The 15,239-nt window shown below is 38.4% G+C and overlaps 1 protein-coding gene across 2 annotated transcripts in view; it reads left to right on the top strand.

Moving 5' to 3' along the window:
• Positions 1 to 15,239, top strand: part of UHRF2 (ubiquitin like with PHD and ring finger domains 2) — a 97,901-nt gene that overhangs the window by 56,810 nt on the left and 25,852 nt on the right. For both annotated transcript variants that reach the window (XM_074569584.1, XM_074569585.1), the window contains exons 5-6: positions 4,101 to 4,210; positions 13,243 to 13,429. In XM_074569584.1, coding sequence (XP_074425685.1) covers positions 4,101 to 4,210; positions 13,243 to 13,429 — 297 coding nt within the window. The remainder of the gene's footprint in view (positions 1 to 4,100; positions 4,211 to 13,242; positions 13,430 to 15,239) is intronic.

Here is a 15,239-nt window from a genome sequence, read left to right on the forward strand (position 1 = left end):
ATAGTTTAAATTGGCACCAGTGGAGTTTACTCCTAATAGATATTCTACTGAGCTCAGTTTTGGCTTGTTTCCCAAAGATATGATAGTGGTAATACAAATGTCTCTAAGTTTGTGAGTACAGCTTTATGGTATTTTGCCACCTTCCTTCTTGTCTAAAGGCTGTATGCAGAGAATGAGATGTGATGAAAAGGTTGTATTTGTTTTTTATTTTTGTTTTTTTTTAAATAACTACTTTCTAAATTTCTGGAGAAAATGCAGTAAAAAAGGTGATAAAGTAAAACAGCTCGAAACAATAAGGCAGTGTAGGGAGAGGGGAGGAAGTGTTGCAAGTTTTTCCTAGATGCAGTTTTGCTCATAATAGGGATAGTGTATTTAGACTGCACACACACTGAAGATTTGCAAGCTGCAAAAATTGGGGAAAAGTACAGCCTGCAAATATGCTGAAATTTGTCTGAAGTGTACTGGAATTTGAGAATATCTCTATATCCCATGGGTAAAGTCATATTTGTACCTGCCACCTTGAGACTGTCACTATTGTTTCTTTACAAGATTTTAACTTAAATTATGCTTCAGATTTTCTGTAGATGCACATGTAGTTGTATGCTTACTAATATCAAACATATTATTCAACTGCAATGACTATTTTGACTTTTCCGTACAGATCTGTTTAAAGTTTAAGGTGTGCTTGTTCATTTTTCATCTTTTGCTTTGTAATCATACAGATATACAAACCAATACATGTATTTTTATATGAATATAAAACTTCACGTTACTTAGGTGAAAGAAGGCATAATTCTATAGTTTGACTTTAGAGTAGATTCATTACTTTTGAGTTATGGTAGAAATAAGTCCTAGAGGAATCAAGCTGGGCAGGCAGGCAAGCAGTGTTCTAGCTTTCCTAGTCCTAACATAACTAGATCTATAACATTGAAGAGTGTAGTCAGATTTGTTTTGTGGGGTTTTGGGGTTTTTTTGACTTTAAATAATCTTGGACTAACAAAAAGTATAGGGCAGTAAAGAAAAGACTCTGCAAGGTACAGAAAGTAAGCAGAGAGACCTTGATGCTTTGAGAAGCTCTGTCTGTATTTCTTCATTCAGTTTTCCCGCCAAAGATTATGTTTGCAATTTGTCCTCTCTCTATTTGAATGTACAGTGCTTTTATGACTGTGAATTAATTGGGTATGTTGTTGTGGATAATTCGAAGTGTCTTTGCATGCTACCGCAGAAGAGAGAAGCTTCTGCTCTCACCTTTCGTGCAGAGGTGTACTGGCACCCACAGCCCTTGTAGAGGGGTAGTCATTCTTGGGAGTGGTCTTCTATCAGTTTTCTGTTTTCTAGTTAAATAGTTCACTTTAAATTGTGCTTTAAGTAGAGCTGCAGATAGGTAACAGCTGGAGGAATTTTTAAGCGCTGTAGCCATTCATAGGCTGGAAGTATCTCCATAATCTTATGTTGTCAGAGGCATACTTTGTTGTAACAGAAGCTGGCGTCCAGAGCTCTCGTGTGGGTTGCTGAACCATGCAGTCACAAACAGACTGAAGTGCAGAAAAATAGACTTCCTGTGTTCACTGCACTGTGGGGAAGCCTAAATAAACGGCCAGAACGGCTTTTAAGTAGTGCCCCCTAGTGTGCAAATTAAGATAATCTTAAATACATTGTTTTCCTTGTCAAGAAAACAAACGGTACTCTGTCTGATGGATGTATTTGCATTAATGCAGCATTTGTATGTTCTGTTGAAATATCCTGAATCTTTGAAATTTGCTAGCATTTGCTGTTTATGCATATGACAAACAATTGGGAATGTTTTCCCTCCAAAAACTGCAAGGAAGAAAAAGGGTCAAAAAAAATACAGATGCCAAAGTAAACAGCTGTTGGTACACTTAAAAGACAACTATAGTCAATCAAGACCCTATCAAAGTCTTCTCAGCTTCAGTTCCATGGAGACCTAAACACGACAGTGCTCAGAGCCACCCAAAAAGTATTTTGTTTGCTTCCTGGCTTAGTTTTTTTCTGCCTTACTTAAGTCAGCCTGTAGCAGAGTCCAAGAACTAGAGTCAGCACAAGGGATGTGGTGGGAGCAGATGAAAAACGTAGAGCGTGGAGCAACAGATCCCAGACTGAAGCCTGATGTTTGAGGAGGTGTTCTGTTATTGCAGTTATCCTTATTTAATATGGACCTAATATCTTGTTTCCCTGCCTGTCTGTAGTTTGATTTAGTTTTGCAGCCTGGACCTTTTTATAGGGATATGCCAGCTGGCTGACTTTCTTCAAGAGGATTTTCACATCACCCCTGTGATTGTTTCTTAGAGATATTCTAATCTCTAATATCTCAGAGATATTCTACAAAACTTGTTCACTTGATTCAGACATACTCTCCGGCCTTTCTACACTCTAAATATTTGAAAGAAACATAGCATTTTAACTTACTGGTGGTCTTCACCTGGAAAATAGTCTCCAGTGTGGCAATAGTTAATCATTATCCTTACAGTTATTAATTTTCGTTATTTCCCTGCTTCTGAAGAGACACTTGTGGTGCAGTGCATTTCGCTTTGCTTAGCAGAATCTTGCACAACCTCCTTCAAATACTGAACAGTAACCAATACAGTAGTTTGTTTTTTCATTCATATTAGAACCTTCAAAAAACTGTATAATCTTCACTCGTTCCTAAGTTGGAATTAAGCTGACTCTGTGCTACCACTTCTCTATTATGTCCAGCACATCTGATGTCTATATAGGAAAGAAAAAAAAAAAAAATCTATTTTATTTCTTGTGTTGCAGGATGCTCACTGGACATTTTAACTACAAACATCACAGTCTTGGTAAATGTTAAACTTTATAATCTTAATAATTCAAGCTGTGGTATTTGTGATCTGTGTTCATTTAGTTGCTTGTGTAGTTTCAGATGTTGAAGTGTTTTTCTAGAACCAAAACAGGGACTACAGCAGTGCAACATAATTAGGTTAACTTTTGAATAAGAAAGTTTGACAAACCCTAATCTCCTTCAGATTTTTTTTTTAATGGGTGGGTCTCACCCTGCAAGAAATAAAACTTTCCAGGTAGTAAATTCCTTTCTGTCATGTCAAACTGCCCAATTCTGAAATGGGTAACTATGCATGTGATTCAATGAAATCAGTGAGACTATGTTCAGTAATTAATACTTCCAATACGTGTTATACTGAAAATTCCTACTTAGTTCTAGATTAGGTAGTAAAATGAAAATGTTAGGGGAACAGGCAGTTGTAGAAGGCATAATACCATCCCGAGGAGGGAAGAAAACGGAATGTTTTAAAACGGTTGGTTTTTTTTATGGCCTTTTCTTCCTAGATATGTTTACATTTGAATTAGAAATTTATTAAAAATTAAAAGATTACAATAATAGGAGGTGAAAGCCTTTACTCTACATGTAATATCTCCTAATTCTTGTCTAGAAGTCTTTCTGTATTAGTGTTGTGGAGTCATGGAGCATTTGTTACTCATCACTGAGATATGGTGAACCGATACTGCATTGAAACCTGGCATTAGCAGGACTACTCACAGTACATAATTGAGTATTGTACACATCTTTGCAGGATTGGGCTTTATGTTTCCAAAACATTTAGAAGTCATAGAAGTGTTTTTGAAGCTTTCTATTGTTTTTCTTACTCTGTGGGTTCCAAGTAGCATGTATTATTTTGTCTTACATGTCATGTTTCTGATTAATTTCTGACACTGTACTTTTATAATAATGTTTTATATGCTGTATTTGAGAGAATATGATTTTGTCTGGTCTGCTGTGTTCGGCCAAAAAAGACATTTTGAGGTTTTAGAAGTAGAATTATAAATTTACAGATGGCTGTGAACGAGGACATACTCAGCTGCCAGGTAGTCTGAAGGTAACGGAGTAGACTTTTCTTTATGCAAGTGTTAAGTATGTGTTTTGGTTTTCTTAGAAGTTACAGAAGTTCTTAGCCTGAATTTTTTTGTGTGAACTGAAATAAAGTATCCTATCAGTAATGAAAAAAAGGTGCTAGTTAGCTTTATCTCATTGCTTAGGATTCATAAAGTACAGAATCTAGGTCTGAGGAACTAAGTTGAATGTACTTTTTATTCTTGTTTTTCAGAGGCCCAGAAGACACAATAAATGATTGTAAAATCCTTTTTATAGAGGAAATGTACAAGATTGAAAAGCCAGGAGCCTATCCATTGACATTTGGGGATGGAGATTTCAAAAGTATGATTTTTTTATTATTTGAAGTACAAATTCAATGATGTTTCTTTAAAAAAATAGAAGGATCAGTATGCAGAAGTAGTAATAATAATTGTTTTGTGTGTTCAGGAAGGTAATAACAGAATCCTTTTTAGATTTCTGTTCTAAAAGTGTATTTACAGTAAGGGGGCTCTATTAGTTATAATCAGAAACTGATAACATCTTAGTGCTATCAGTCGTAAGCAGGTAAAAAGGGAACAGCGGATAACCTTCTAAGTGAACTGTGCAGAATGAATTCATAGTCTCAGTTAAATTCCTAGACTAGTATCCAGGTCAGCAAAACTGCTACTGCAATCAACATGTCATTTAAACTTCTAATAAATTAATAAATGCCAAAGATAGAATCAGTGTGTAATGATGGACTTTAACCCTGCCATTATGTGGAATTAAAAAGAACAAAAAAATAAAAAAAAAGAACTTTGTGCCAGAGCTGCTTGTACCATGAAAAAAAATTTTAACATATGGATTATTATTTGTCCCTGTGTGACTTTCTAAAAAAGTAACTATGCCATACCTCCTCATTGTCCCCACAACCACAAGAAGGAGTTAGTGGCAGGTTATTTAAAAAGTAGTGTGACGTTTTGTTCTAAGTTTAAAAATATGTTAAAGTTAGGAGTCATAAGTGTTTGTGATGGCAACACTGAGAGAGACTGGACTTCTAATAGGTATTAGATATTATTGTATCTTAAACTTGTGACTCCAGGGCAATTTTTTAGAACCTTTGTATATACACAAGAACTAGTCTGCTTCCAGTTTATTTGCCATCATGTAAAAAAATCACTGTTTTTCAGAGGTGCAAGTACCATTTGCTGTGGTATTCTTAGAAGTAAAAATATGAATTTCTGTAAATGAACTTCTCACAATTAATTTTTCGTTACTAGTGATTTATTTTCCTCAGATTACTCAGAAAAATGAACCATCCATTCTGTTTATTTTTTATTGGTCACATTAAAGGGTTATTGCAATATCTAAACACATGATTTTATTTTAAAAAATTGTAGTATGAGAAATTTAAAAATCTACAGATACTGCTTTGCATTTACATACCTACTTATTTTGCAAGTCTAATTGTTTATGAAACTTTTTAAAGGGCATATAAAGTTATTAATTTAGTTTTCCCCTGCAACTACTGTGTCTGGAATTAATTTTTAAAATTATGTGTGTTAAGGAAATGAATGATTACTGTATTGCTGACTGTACAAAATTGTCTACAGTGGCAACATTTGATATGACATGACTATTTATTTATCATAGAATCATAGAATTATTTATGTTGGAAAAGATCCTTAAGATCATCGAGTCCAGTAGTAAACCCAGTACTTCCAAGTCCACCACTAAACCATGTCCCTAAATGCCACATCTACCCATCTTTTAAAAACCTCCACGGACAGTGACTCAACCCCTTCCCCGGGCAGCCTGTTCCAATGCTTGACAACACTTTTGGTGAAGAAATTTTTCCTAATATCCAACCCAAACCTCCCCTGGCATAATGGAGGCAGTTTCCTCTTGTCCTATCACTTGTTACCTGGGAGAAGAGACCGACCCCCACCTCCCTACAACCTCCTTTCAGGTAGTTGTAGGGAGGATAAGGTCTCCCCTCAGCCTCCTTTTCTCCAGGCTCTACACCACTGTTCCTCATAAGACTTGTGCTTGAGACCCCTCATCAGCTTCGTTGCCCTACTCTGGACATGCTCCAGCACCTCAGTGTCTTCCTTGTAGTGAGAGACCCAAAACTGAACACAGTATGGGAGGTGCGGCCTCACTGTTCTGTACTTCCTACACTGATTGCCACCTCTGTTTTTTCAAAGTCAAGCTCTTTAATTTACAGCCCTTTCCCTCCTATTTTGACAGCTATTTCCTTATTTGTAACCTCTTCGCTTAAACTACTTGCATATTGCCATCTGTGTAGAGGTTTGTACCTGTGTCTGTTTTGTTTCATTCTGTTCCTGGTCCCATTTTTATTCATTTCAGGGTATTATTTACAAACCTTCATAAATAAATGTAACACAGACATAATCTTTAAACATGTAACCCTGACAACTTAATTGATCTTGCAATTTAGCTTTATTTCTTGTTTTGAACTGCTCTTTTTCCTGAGGCCAAGTTTCTCACCACACTGCCCTTTTCATTTCTTCTGTTCATGTGATTCTGATTTTTTGGTAAGCTGTCTTGCCTTTGTTCACTTATGCATGGTGTGCATCAGTTGAGCTGTACGCCATAAGCAGCATACCCTTTACATCTGGATTGTAGTTGCATCCGTATTCATACTTTGTATTTAAAATTTTAGAATATATACGCATATACCTATAAACACATACAGCTATCTTAGCTTATATGCTATGAAAAGCTGCAGATTTTTGTTACAATAACGGCAGATGAAATTCAAAGAATCAATTTGCCTTAAATACTCCATGAGATTGTTATAAGCACAATCAGAAAATGCACTGACTGTATTTTTGTCTATATTAAGCTACTGGCCATGTCCTTTCTAAAAGACAGAATGCCTGCTTTGAAAACAATCATCAGATAAAACAATGTAGGCTACCTCTGCAGAGAATTTGTTATTCCTTGAGCATGGCCATATGTTAGTTAAGTTTTGTATGTGTAAATGACATAAAAATGTGTATGACATCAATATATGTTTAGCAGTTACAGTTAAAAATAAGGTAGTTATTTTCACATTATTTAATGAAAATTTAAATTCTGCAGCCCCGGAAAAAAGTAAGACTAAACCTACTAGAAAATTTGAAAAATAAGAAGCGATATACTTGCAAATACATTTCAAGTATTTATATGCAAAATGGAAGTGAGACCTGGATATCAGCATTTATTACTTCCGTCAGAATCCAAATTTGTGCTGTGAACATGAGGTAACTCTTCCTGACAAAAGAATATGAAATGATATATACAACTAAACTCTGTAGGGTTGGTAGGGGTAAAAAGACTTGTCCTCATGTTGACCAATAGTGCAGATATAATTAGTGCGTTTGACTTACAACATGATTAAAGCAGAAATGTGAAAAAGTAAAAGTTGTGTCGTGAAAATGACAGTATGCAGTTTGTTTGTATACTGAAGAAAGTTTAAAACTCCAGGTATTGTTTAACTGAGCTAAAATATGTAGACCGTTTTTCCTTTTTCCTTTTTTTTTAAAATAAATATTATTACTAACCTTTGACCTAGAGAAATGGTTTTGTAACTGAAAACAGTGAATTACATAGGCCTTAACAACCTGTGGTGGTAAGAGATACAGAAAAATACTTAAGTTTCTTTTTGCCTGTTATTTATTGGATAAGGTAGACTAGTGAGTTTCTTTAGGGGGAGTGCTCAGTCATGTCTGTTAAAATTTTTCAAAGGGGATACCAGTTACCTGGGATTTCTTTAGTCTGACTTGAATTGGTGTTCACACTTTGGACAGACCATGGGTTCTGCGTAGCTGTGCTGGAAAATCCACAGATTTGTTCATCAGCACACTTAAAATGTTTTCTTTCTCTTCAAATGAACCCTAGGAGAGAGGTCTTAAACTAGAAGATTGCTTCCATTTGGATAGCATGCAGATAAATCTTTTAGGCCAGACTGAGACTCACAGTAAACTGAGAGATTTTGGTTTTCTTTTTGAGTGTATCTGACCTTTGCCTTTGAAGCTTTGTAAAATAACCACTGCTGGTAGCCTTACACATTTGCTCTTCAGGTTTTCCAGTCAGTACATCTCACTAGACTTTCTATCTGTAGCTGGTAATTTTCCCTCTTCAGTGGTTCTTCTTTTATGTTCCTCAGCTTTTATGTTTTTTTCTCTTAAAAAAAAAAATTCAAACTGCAGTGTCCTAGCACTTCTTACCATAGAATGGTTTGAGTTGGAAGGGCCCTTTAAAGATCATCTAGTTCCAAATACCCTGCCGTGGGCAGGGACACCTTCCACTAGATCAGGTTTCTCAAAGTCCTGTCCAGCCTAACTTTGAATGCTTCTAGGGATGGGGCATCCACAACTTCTCTGCGCAATCTGTTCCAGTGTCTCACCACCCTCATCGTAATTTTTTTTTTCCCTTGTATCTAATCTAAGTCTACCCTCTTTCAATTTAAAACTGTTGCTGCATGTCCTGTCACTACAGGCCCTGGTAAAAAGTCTTCCCTGTCTTTCTTATAAGCCCCCTTTAAATATTGAAAGGCCACAATAAGATCTCCCCTAAGCCTTCTCCAGGCTGAACAAACACAGCTCTCTCAGCCTGTCTTCATAGGAGAGGTGTTCCAGCCCTTCGGTTGTTTCTGTGGCTCTTTGGACCTGCTCTAACAGGTCCATGTCTTTCTTGTACTGGGAACCCCACAGCTGGACGCAGTACTCTAGATGGGGTCTCACAAGAGCAGAGAAAGGAGAAGCCCCTCCCTTGGCTTGCTGGCCATACTTCTTTTTATGCAGCGCAGGGTATGATTGGCTTTCTGAGCTGCAAGTGCACGTTGCCAGTTCATATCCAATTTTTCGTCCACCAGTATCCCCAGGTGCTTCTCTGCAGGGTTGCTCTCAATCTATTTATCCCCAGCCTGTACTGGATTAGGGATTGTCCTGTGTAGGGCCTTGCATTTGGCCTTGTTGAACTTCATGAAGTTCACATGGGTCTGCTCCTCAAGCCTGTCAGGGTCCCTCTGGATGACGTCCTTTCCCACTGATGTATCAACTGCACCATTGAGCTTTGTCATCTGCAAACTTGTCGAGGGTGCATTCAATCCCACTATCTATGTCATTGATGATGGTATTAAATAGTATGGTTGCCAGTACAGACCCTTCAGGGACACTGCTCATTACTGGTTTCCACTTAGACATTGAGCCATTTGATGTGGACCATCTGCTCTTTGGATACGGCCATCCAACCAAGTACTTATCCATCTAATAGTTAATCAATGAAACTGGTATCTCTCCAATTTAACAGTAAGAATGTTGTGGGGGACCATATCAAAGGTCTTACAGAAATACAGGTAGATGACATCTATAGTTCTTCCCTTGTCCACCCATGCATACAGTCCTTTGTAGAGGGCCACTCTATAGGCATGGTTTGCCCGTGGTGAAGCCATAGCTGTCTTTAATTATCTCCCTGTCTTCCATATGCTTCGATGTGTCTTCCAGGAGTCTCTGTTCTATGGTCTTACTGGGCACTGTTGTGAGGCTGACTGGTCAGTAATTCCTAGGGTTTTCCTTCTACTTTTCTTAAAAAAAGGAACAATATTCCTTTTCATCTAATCACTGGGGACTTTCCCTGACTGCCATGACTTTTCAGATATGATGGAGAGTGGCTTAGCAACTACATCAGACAATTCCCTCAGGACCCTGGGATGCATCTTTTCAGGTCCCATAGACATATGTATGTTAAAGTTCCTCAGGTGGTCACAAACCTGAGCTTCTCTTGAAGTGGCAGGGACTTTGCTCCCCGAGTCCCTGCCTTGAAATTCAAGGACTTGGGAGATGTGGGAAGAGTGAAAACTGAGGCAAAAAACCTGCTGCGTTACTCAGCCTTCTCCATGTCGGTTGTCACTAGTTTTCCTGTCTCGTTTATGGGGGCAAAGAGGGGAATGGGGGGTGGGTACCTTTTCTTTAATCTTCCTTGTCTGACCAACGTACCTGTAGAGGCATTATTAGTCTCTGCATCCCTTGCCAAATCCAGCTCTAACTGTGCCTTAGCCTTCCCAATCCCATCCCTACACATCCAGGTAGCACCCCTATATTCTTGCCAGGATGCGTGTCACTGCTTCCACGGCCTGTGAATTTCCCTTCTTATGCTTCAGTTTGACCAGGAGGTCCTTACTCAGCCATTCTGGTTTCCCGCCCTCCTTGCCTGATTGCTTACACATGGGAACTGAGAGCTCTTGTGCTCTAAGAAAAATGTCCTTAAAGAGCTGCCAGCTCTGTTCTGCACCTTTATCCCTGAGGGCAGTTTCCCAGGGGGTCGTATCCACTAATTCCTTAGACAACTAGAAGTTCAGTGTCCTAAAATTCAGGGTCCTGACTTTAATCTTAGTTTGGCCCACATCCCTCAAGATTGTGAATTCCACCAGGGCATGATCACTGCAGCCCAGTCTGCCACTGATCTTGACCTCTCTAATTAGTTCATCTGTGTTGGTAAGCAACTGGTTCAGTAGTGCTTCTCCTCTGATTGGGCTATCTGTCACCTGGATTAAGAAATTATCCACGGTGCTCTCCAGGAGTGTCCTGGACTGCTTACAGCTTTCTGTGATGCTTTCCCAGCAGATGTCAGGGTGACTGAAGTTCCACAGCTGGATCAGAGCCTGCAAGCATGATGCTTCCTGTAGTTGAAGTAAGAACACTTGTCAAGAGGTTCCCCTTGATCTGAGGGCCAGTAATAAACATCAACTGTGATGTTTCCTGTGTTGGCTTGGCCTCTAATTTTCACCCACAAGCTCTCGACCTGTTCATCACTGTTTTTCAAAGACTGCTCTGTGCAATCAGTGCATCAAATGTGTGCAAATCACCCAGCCCCCCTTCCTTGCCTGTCCCTCCTGAACAGTTTGTAGCCATCGCTTGTAGCTCTCCAGTCATGTGATTCGTACCGCCTGGTTTCAGTGATAGCAATTAGGTTGCAGCTTTCCATCTGCGGAGTCGCTTCTAATTCCTCTGGTTTGTTACGCATGCTATGCGCATTGGTGTAGAGATGTTTCAGTTGCGCTATTGACCATGTCACTTTTTTCAAGGAAAAAGCCGTAATTCCTTTGAGGCATTTCGCAGGTGTTTCCCTGTTGGTTCGTAATGCATCAGCAGCTCCTAACTCTTCTTTGTTGCTCAAAACTCATTCCCGTTCCCTCTCTAAGTCTTGTTGCTTCCACCTTTGAAGATAAAAGTATTCTTCAAGATCCTCGAGAAAGACTGTAGATATGGCACAGTGCTTGGTATTCCAGTCCCCCTTTCTTATAAGACTTTCAGTCTGGAGTTTTTCTCCACAGAGATTTTACACTGATATTTTACCCATGTGGATCGAATTTTCTGTAAAGTCTATTCAGTTGGGAGGGCAATTTTTCCCTCAGCAGGAAGGGGCTCAATTTCTACAAACCCTTAGTCTTTGCTTTCCTTCTCAGTATGCCCAGGAAAAATGTATAAGTATCCAGAACTTCTCTGGATCCACCAGGGATCCACCTCATCTTTCTGTTCAAGAATAAACTGCTAAAAGAAATATTTACTTTGATTGCTTGTGTTATCCAAGCGAACTAACTTACAAGGAACTGGTAAGATATATAGCTGCTGAAAGCAGCAACTTACCTAATGACTCATGGTGAAGAAAAATTAAAAAGTAAAGCTGAGAGAGTTTGTAAGCGTGTCCTTGAATATTGTTCTGTCATGTCAGTCAGAGAAACCTGGGGTAGTTGTCCGTGTTTGGGGTTTGACAAATTCTAGTCTCCCCTAAAAAGGTATCAGGCAGCAGTATGAAAAAAATCCTATGCTTTCTTAAGGGTTAAATCTTTCATGGGAACAAGCAGTGTTTTCTTAAATGCTTGTGCCCTTCACTTGTTGTCTGATATTCTGTCTGCTTAGCAGTTGTGTAAGAATCTGATGTTCATGCTGTCTCTGAAGGGCTGTAGGGGGGCTTGGGGGAATAGTTTGTTTTGATTTTCATAGTGGGGCTGCTCTTCAAATTCCTTATTAAGGAACGTGCTTGTGACATCATGGACATACTCAGTAAGATTTTGTGCCAGAGAATGAAAGTGTTACTTTTTGTACAACTAATGCCTTTTGTGTACTTTCAGCAAAGATTACGACAGGGCTAAGTTTGTCTGTCCTTATCACACTGTCCTTCTAGGCCAGTTGCCCTTTTGAGTAGGCATTGTTCAGAAGTTCCTCGGGTAGTTTGCTTATGGACTTACAAGAAAATTTCTCCCAAGTGTTGATATTCCAGCTGTTTCAGTTCCTGAACTTTATAACCTGTGGTAATTTTTTTCTTCGAGAATGATACTCAAAAGAAAATTTTCTGGCCTATTCTAAACTTTAAGAAAAATGTTCTTTTATCTCAGGTTTCTAGATTCTCCAGCTTCCTACTTCCAACTCCAAACTCTCAAATAGTGTTCCTTGTCTTCTGATTCAAAGCCAGTTACTTCTTTCAGATAAAATACTATTTCCAGAGACATTTGGAAGCACTTCATTAATTATTGTATAAGACTAGTTTAAGCTAACATTCACTTCCATGGCATTTCTAGATGACAGAAAATATAAAAGAATTATTTTTTCTTTTAATGTGCAAATTCTTTGGGCTGCGATCATGTTCTCTTCTGAAGTCTTGTCTCATTTCTCTGGACCTTCTACTTGTTTCAGACATTTCTCCTGTAGATGTTAATGCTGCTACAAGTATTCAGTGTTTCTTCCCCCTCCTCTTTCATATCTAGTTTAGGCTACTCAGTGTTTTTCACTTGTTTTCCTTCTTGCTTATGTAAAAGCATTTTCCCTGATTGAGGAACCAATGCCAAGGGTTTTGTTTCATTGGTCCAAAATTTCCAAGTGAGCCGAAACAGAAAGTTATTGTTTCTTCGTGAGTAAGCTAAACTGCTGCTGTGAAACAACTTGTTATTTGGGCTTGTTTGTGGTGTCAGACTACTAATTCTTCTATCCAACTGAAAATTTAATTTAAGGGGAAGAGAGCTGTTCCAAATTGTAGTTTCATCTTCATTTGACTGTTGCTGGTTACCTCACTGGAATTTCTTCATGGCTGTGTTTAAGAAGACTCTAACTTGAGATTGTGCAAGGCTCCATCTGTAGGGAGAGTGTGCAGGTGGCATGTTGGGAACAGGAGGGGAGAAAATAAGAGAAGGTGCTGATTAGTCATTTTCTTTACTGCTTGTTTGTACAGCAGAAGAAATCCCATTACCCTAGATAGTGAAATACATCATTGTAAGAAAAAATCATTTTCAAGAGGGCAGTGTTCATATGCAGAAATAATTTTTTGCTGTAGGTACAGTAATGCACTTTTCAAAGATACATGGCATTTGACTTTTTCTTTGTTTTTGACAGGAAAAAGTGGCCCTGAATGCAAGCACTGTAGGGCTGATCCAGATAAGGAGTGCCGTTTTTGTTCATGTTATTTGTGTGGTGGAAAACAGGATGCTCACATGCAACTCCTGTGTGATGAATGTAATATGGCTTATCATATATACTGCCTGAACCCTCCATTAAGCAAGATACCAGAAGATGAGGACTGGTAAATATACAAGGATGATTTACTTAATTATATTGCCATTCTATACATGGTACAGTTTTGTTATTTGCACCTCATGAGAGACAATGCTGAAGAATTTTTTTACTTCTGCTGTGTTTTTCATCCATCTACTTAATATAAACCTTATGTTTTCTGTCAAGGTAATTCTTTTAAATCCATTCACAAAGGATTAGTAGTAAGCTTTAATGACCATTGTGGAGTTTCAAAACTGGTATGTTCATTTTATTCATTATGATCTTCTGTGACATTACCTGATCTGATTGTGTTTATCAACAGTGGTTGTTCCCCAGCCTTTTAATTTTGTTCAAGCTTCACTGCTTGAACTATTCTCTTACACTCACTGTTCTCTTTCCCTTCATCCTCTGTCCCTGTTGCTACCCGTGTGCCCTTCCTGTATCTTCTCGTTGCCTCTACTGCAATTCATTTCTCCTTCTGTGGGAGCACCACCACCTTGCTACTTTTAATTTCTACTGTCACTGGTTCTGCCAGCAGGAAAACCAAGCTAACTGGCATTGTTAAATCAAGCTAATTGTATTTTGAAGTGAATCTGCATGGACCCATTAGCAGCCCATTAAGTTTTCTTGGGTTCTGTACCATATTTTTTCTTTGTTAGTGGTGTACAATTTACACTGTTCGTATTTATCACCTGCCTGTGACTTACATGAGAAGCTAATTCTTTATAAATGAGTAATAACTAGAACTTTATTCTAACAAAGTTTTACATTACGTAGACGTCAATAAATGTCTGAGATGTCTATGGATAGATTTTATGGAACCTCTTTGGACCTTGCGATAAGATTTTACATAAAAATCTGTGTAAATGCTTTGAAAGTTTTAACATTCTCTGAAAATAAATAACTCAACCTCTATGCCATAGTGGATGTCATAGTAGGTTTGTTTATTAGTCAGTGCTTAGTGGTCTGTTTGTTTTCTGGGGCATTGCATTTTTTCTGAACTCCTTCTGTGTTTATGCCAATGTGTGATTTAGCAATTAAGACCATTAACACTGATAGGTGTTTCTCAGTGTGTACATTTGGCCACAGGGATACTGTTGTTGGAAGTTGATCTTTTCCCATGAAATTTCTGCACTGGGAAGAGTTGTATTCACTGTTTTTGGAGGAACTGGCTTGAAACACTATCTAAAAAATATTTTCATTACCTACTAGAAATACATATGGGTAATTTGAACTAAAAATAGCATTTATTTGAATATTGTCTGTGTGCCTTCCACTTCTTGCATATGCAAAATGATTACAATGTTTATTCAGCAGTGTTTTATTACACAGCATGTTAGTCTGAACTATCCCTAAGTCTTCTGCAGTCAAGGCAGACTTGTCTTCTGGGCATAACATCGTCTGGCTTCCTACTACTTGCCAGCGTGAGTTGATGTCACGTGTTGGAAACCATTCTCAACACACAAGTGGTTTATTACTGACTGCAATCCATAAGCGATATTCTTACCTGATTGCACCTGACCTTTGGATATAGCAGCTGAGAAGTCCTTTTTTGACTTACTTCCTTCATAAGATTCAGTGAGACCATCTGTCTGGAAGTACACATCTGTTCTGCCCATCCATTCTTCAGTTGCCCGTTGTTCTCAGAACCAGCTCTAATTTAGTACTCCAGCAACAATGAAGTCCATCTATTTTCCTGTACTAGTCACAGAAAGGTTTCTGATAAAGAAAACATATATGCGTCAAGTCAGTGATGCCCTCCCACAAAGCCCTCTAATCTTTCTTCTACCCTGAAAATAATTTATTCTCTCCAGTTTATTCTACACCCTCAAATACAC

Source organism: Larus michahellis, chromosome Z (assembly GCF_964199755.1).
Source record: "Larus michahellis chromosome Z, bLarMic1.1, whole genome shotgun sequence".
Lineage (NCBI taxonomy): Eukaryota > Metazoa > Chordata > Aves > Charadriiformes > Laridae > Larus > Larus michahellis.